The sequence below is a fragment of the Nannobrachium achirus genome, assembly GCF_963921795.1.
Source record: "Nannobrachium achirus genome assembly, chromosome: 7".
Classification (NCBI taxonomy): Eukaryota; Metazoa; Chordata; class Actinopteri; order Myctophiformes; family Myctophidae; genus Nannobrachium; species Nannobrachium achirus.
Window position 1 is genome coordinate 16,155,078 of NC_137816.1, and position 6,000 is coordinate 16,161,077.

Below are 6,000 nucleotides of genomic sequence, written 5' to 3' on the forward strand. Positions count from 1 at the left end.
GATCTCCTCACTTCAGAACAATGGGATTTTGGTTTAATTTAGATATGAGAGTGTACAAAATAACTGTAACAAATGGACCCAGTCCACATGTACACTATTAAATGATGTTGAGGATTTTACTGTGTCGATGATAAAAGGTACAGATTAACAGGGGAACCTCTGTAGTGCAGAATCAACATTAAGTCTTTGCCATCACAAACACGTCAGCACAGACTTCTTAGGCATGGCAGTAGGAAGGGTAGTACACTGACCTTTCTCTTGTAAATACCATTTATTTTCGCATAGTCATTTTTCTGCATAGTACTGTGTTCTGTCATTCAATGTTATACGAGTTAAAAAAAGGGATCTCAATGTAAATAAGCCATAAGCTTTCCTGAGCGTATCATTTTAGTTGACCTTGTGCCAGTGAACTGTACTGTCATGAAACTGTACCATTTCCTATGCAAACTTCTAATACATTCTTCAATCAATCAAAAGTACCAGGTCCTTCATAAACACATGTGCTATGCAATGTCTTGACTCGGGCGACACGAACAGCACAGGAAGAAAAGAAAGTAACCTCACCATTAACCACATGAACCATAACGTCCCTATTCTGGGATGAACATCCGGCGAAGACAGTCTACATACAAGCTCACTAGTCACAACCGTAGATCAGCTATTTTTTGCAAAGATATTTGGTGTAGAGGGAAAAAGGAGGGGGCCAAAGAAGAATATAGGGTTTAAGTGCTTAACATGCTTTTCCATGTGTTATCCATAATAGATAAGGGGGGGGGGGGGGGGGGCTAAAAATGAGAGGCACTTCAGTTCATCTTCCAGCTCATTATGAAGGCCTATGCTGGCTCAATGAGCTTGGATTTCATCTGTGTAAATCCCCTGAATGTCCCCAAACCTCAGCTGACCACCACTGCCAGTGACAGAGTCCAGTGAGAGCCCAGGCCTTCAACAAGCCATTAAGAACAGAGACACTATTGATGGATCCCTTGTTGAGTTGTTTGGTCTCTGACTGTCGTCGTTTGTATGTCCAAAACCGTTCGTTTTGGATTAATCGTTTTCAAAAATGATTTAAAATAGTGAAAGTAGCTTATCTACAAGCACACAGTGTGCTTGTAGATCTGCTATTTTCACTAGTTTTGTGCGACAGTCTTGTATGATGAAGCAGGGCTTTACTTTACAAAAATAAGTACAAATTTGAAACTCGGAGATACAAGGTTTCTGCCCGACAGTGACGCTTTACTAGTAGTGCACCTCAGGCCGTGTTTGCTTGTGCTCCAGTGATTGGACAAGACGCATAGCAGTCAGCTACTTGGACAGGCCCTGAATCTGACCTAGACATAACGCATTACTCTTAATCACATAAACCCTATATATACTATATATACACAAATTCTTTTCCCCTGCTGAATCTTAGCGTACTGTGAAATGCCCAGAATCGGGACGCGCGAGTTCACGAGGTTATGGAAGATGTGATTGTTATTCTCATGCATATATTCTTATATTGGTGACATGACCACAACATAATGGCTTTTTATGTCATGTGATATCACCGGATAACATGGAATCTACCTAGCAAAAGGAGAGCCTGATTGGTGCAGATAATTGTTTGTACTTTTTTAGGGGGGCACGGTGGCGCAGTTGTTAGCGCTGTCGCCTAACAGCTAGAAGGTCCTGGGTTCGATTCCCGCCGGGGGACGCTGTGTGCGTGTTCTCTCCTCCGCGTCATCAGCGCGAAAGGGCCTTTCTGTGTGGAGTTTGCATGTTCTCCCCGTGTCTCATAGGGTAGGTACCCCCACAAAAAACATGCAGTAATCCTCGTCTCTATAATGCCTCCCCCTGGCCAGCCGGGGCGCCTGATGGAGGGGAAAGGAACTGGTTGGAATAACGTGTTCCTTCCACGCGCGATACAAATCCTTGCATTAGATTCAGAATCATGAAAAACCTCCAGTTTGACCCCACACATGCTACTTAAAGCAGATTTATTTTTTGTATTATTTTCCTGTAAAATCGAGACACTTCGGCTGATACAGAAAAGGACATATATGTTGGTTTGGCTCTAATCATAAGGCTCTGTACATGCACAGATCAAGTTTAAATGGGCAAGAGCGAGACAGGTAAATAGGTCAGTTCTGTGGGTTTGGGTGAGAGCTCTCTAGAAGCCCTACCTACACCACAGGGCTGCGGCCCTCCAAACTCCCTTCCTGAGAGCTCTGGCCATGCTGACAAATGCAGGCCTGGCTCTCTGTACGTTTGCATGTCAAGTCTGAGGACATCACTTACTGTAAGCAGCAGGTGAGGTGGTTGTACTGTACTGTATATGGGTGCATTTTGGAGAGGACCACGTATGCGTGTGTTTGTGTTTATTTATGGGTGTGGTAGTGGGTGTTGCAGGACCAAGCAGGGACAAGCCTAATGAATGTTTCAGATGGACTGTGGCACTGTGCTGCTGTGAAGGAGGCTTTCAGTGACTTACTCTGCTTCCCAAGCTGTTCAATAATGGATGAGTACCCCGGTGCTGTCTCAGCCAGCAAGCCCACACCACTACCCCAGTCTAGACTGTCTTCCAAGGGCCAGACAAACAAAAAGCTACAGTCATTATCTAAGCAAAAGACACTGGCAGAAAAAGTGTCACACACACGTGTCTGTCCTTAGAGCAGCAGCCACAGTGGGGTCATTAACCACCGCCATCAGTTGATCAATTGGACTCTTCTCTTAAGACAATGTCCGATTAATTTCACCGTGTTAAACAATAACATGGTCATTTTGTGGATGCCCTGTGTTAACAGCCTCTCATTACCTCCATGTTGGCTTAATCATCCAACACCTGATTCAGGCCAAACTGTGCCCCCCACCCCCCCCCCCCAAACCCCCATATCTTCCCTCCCCCACTCGTGCACCTCTCTCCCCGGGGGTGGTGGAGAGGGAGGGGACGGATTAAAGTGTTTGGAGCCCAGGGCAGAGAGGGACAGTGGGACTGTTCCCTGCCACAGCTGACATCTGCTAGTTAGCCACTTTAGCTCTTTCTGAGGAACTCCGGGCCACTGTACACTGAGCGTACAGGCTCGGAGCCAGAGAATGTTGTGTGTAACACAGCTGTTCTAATCTAAGCGTCGGGCTGTGGCTTTGAATAATAAGGATTCTAAAGAAAAAAAGTGCGGTTTACTTTCCATACATCCTGTGGTGTGTGTGGGGCGTAAGATGTTTTAAGTGCGGACAGATACAGAACATCTCTGAAAAGTCTCAGATGGCTGTGGTGAGTATGGTGGACAGTTTGGGGGATGGGGGGGACTGTGCGGTCTGCCATATGCCTGAGCAGATGACTCCACCTTCACACTGCGAGGCCAGCATGGACCTGACACACACACACACACACACACACACACACACACACACACACACACACACACACACACACACACACACACACACACACACACACACACACACACACACACACACACACTTCTGAGTGTTACTTACCGGCCCATTTTTACACTCTTAAGTTAAGTTAACACTCCTGTATAAGGATAAGGATGTTTCTAGAGATGAATGTAGAACAAGACTCTCTCTGTACAGTAGCAGTCGCAAGCAATTACAAAATCAAAACAAACAAATATAGATTGAAAACAGTCCTGAACTAGAAGCAGTGCTCTTCCGAGCACAGGTCTCCACCAGACCGTGCGTCCTTGTGAACTGATCGGTGGAGTTATAGGTAAAACCACAAATCAGCCTGTTATAGCGCCACCATGAGGCTGATTTAAAAAAGAATACGTGGCATTTCTTCCTCGGCCTAGTGGGAACGTGTGTGCGCGATTTCATGATAATTGCACTTTGCGTTTGTGATTTGAGGCATTTTGTTCCAAACGGCTCAATCCTACAAACTTTGGAAGCCAATCTTAGCCAATCAGGATGGAATATGCCAAATCGGAAAGATCCGTGTCGATCACATGACTGTCGAGATACTGCCTACCGATTTGTAGGATTTTTGGACAAAATCTGTAAGAATAGTGCACAGAAATGTGTTTTGCAAACATCGGCCACTAGGTGGCGCTAGAAAAGGCCCATTTTAAAAATTTAGGGCAGAGGTTCTAGTTTGACATCCAGGGAATGTGTGTGCTCACTTTGGCAGCGACCGGGCCAACGGCGACTGAGATTAGCTGCTCACAAACTGCGAGGACGCACGCAATCCTACAAACTTTGGAAGCCAATCTTAGCCAATCAGGATGGAATATGCAAAATCGGACAGATCCGTGTCGATCACATGACTGTCGAGATACTGCCTACCGATTTGTAGGATTTTCGGACAAAATCTGTAAGAATAGTGCACAGAAATGTGTTTTGCAAACATCGGCCACTAGGTGGCGCTAGAAAAGGCTCATTTGAAAAATTTAGGGCAGAGGTTCTAGATTGGCATCCAGGGAATGTGTGTGCTCACTTTGGCAGCGACCGGGCCAACGGCGACTGAGATTAGCTGCACACAAACTGCGAGGACGCACGGACGGACACACATCGGCCACTAGGTGGCGCTAGAAAAAGCCCATTTGAAAAATTTAGGGCAGAGGTTCTAGATTGGCATCCAGGGAATGTGTGTGCTCACTTTGGCAGCGACCGGGCCAACGGCGACTGAGATTAGCTGCACACAAACTGCGAGGACACACACACACACACGGACGGACACACGGACACACGGACGGACGGACGCACGGACGGACGGACGGAGGGGAAAACATACTCTCCCCTCAGCCTTCGGCTGGTGGAGACAATGAGGTGTGCACTGGACTGAGTCTGGACATGCCGCTTAGAGGAGGAGGCCCCTCGCAGGCCTCAGTCATCCCAGGGTGGCACTGAACCACAGGGTCAAGAGGAGGCCCCCGCTATCAAAGAGAGTAACTTCATGGCCCATTGAGGATGACACAAAGCAAACTTACATGGGCCAAATGTACACAAACACACAATCCTTAGCGACTACTGTCAGTTACGCCATGACAGTGAAAGTGGATTCCAGGGACTCTGTGGGTTCCTTTAGGGCGGTCTAAGTGGACTCTGTACAAATGGAACCAAATGGATCCGTTAGGGTTCATTTGGTTCCATTTGTTCAGTGTCAGAGTTAAGGGGAGACCTTGAAATTCAAAGGTTTGAGAAACACTGCGTTATGAGATACTGTGTGATTCTTACTGGGGTTGCAAGACTTGTTAACCACTTAAACCCACAGGTAAAACAGACCTAAGTTGATAATGTACTTGGATCGGTATTTTCCGTCTACACCAATTCTCTTCGGCCATAACTGTTCTCAATGTAACGGAACACTGGTAGAAAAGGCTTATCAGCTCATGAGAAGATTCCTCTTCGGAGTGTGTGTGTGTGTGTGTGTGTGTGTGTGTGTGTGTGTGTGCGCGCGCGCATGCGCGCGCGTGTGTGTGGTGTCAAAACACTGTCTCACCTGGATGAGGTGTGAGGGCACGGTAACTACGGCAACGGAGAGTGATGACCTCATCAACGCGCGGAGTCCGTACAGGAAGGTGGTGAGGGCGTGGCTGTGTCTGGGGTTGTCATGGCAACACAGGTCGTCGCCCCACAGAGCGGAACCCATGGAGTGGAGGCCGATGCGCAGGACGTTCCGCGACTTGGACTGAGACAAGTGAGAAAGGATGGAGAACAGATCAACAAGTGGAGGATTAATGCCACGTCTTGTACTTTTTATAGCTAATATTTTAACACAGCAAAAACCTAACATTGGGGTGCACAGAATACATTTGCATTCTTTCTGGAAGGATGCTGTTGTGTTGAGCGGAGCTCAACATCGCTGGGAGGCTGACCGGACAGTGCTGCTCACCAGCGCAGGCCATCCCAACGCAGTGCCTAAACGTGATTGGACACAAGCACCCAATCACAGAGGCCATCTGACACGGGCACAATGGACCTGTCAGACAGGCTTCCAATATGGCCGCCACCCAGAAACCCCCGGCACATTCTTGGCACCGCCGAGAATGCTCTGCAGCCAAA

General features: G+C 47.4%; 1 protein-coding gene across 1 annotated transcript in view; it reads right to left on the reverse strand.

Annotated features, from left to right (window-relative positions):
- The window catches only part of elp4 (elongator acetyltransferase complex subunit 4), a gene marked incomplete at its 5' end in the record, with an annotated part of 83,666 nt that overhangs the window by 51,588 nt on the left and 26,078 nt on the right, over positions 1 to 6,000 (reverse strand). Inside the window, one exon of the mRNA XM_080729950.1 lies at positions 5,438 to 5,626. Within this exon, the coding sequence (XP_080586076.1) occupies positions 5,438 to 5,626 (189 nt within the window). The remainder of the gene's footprint in view (positions 1 to 5,437; positions 5,627 to 6,000) is intronic.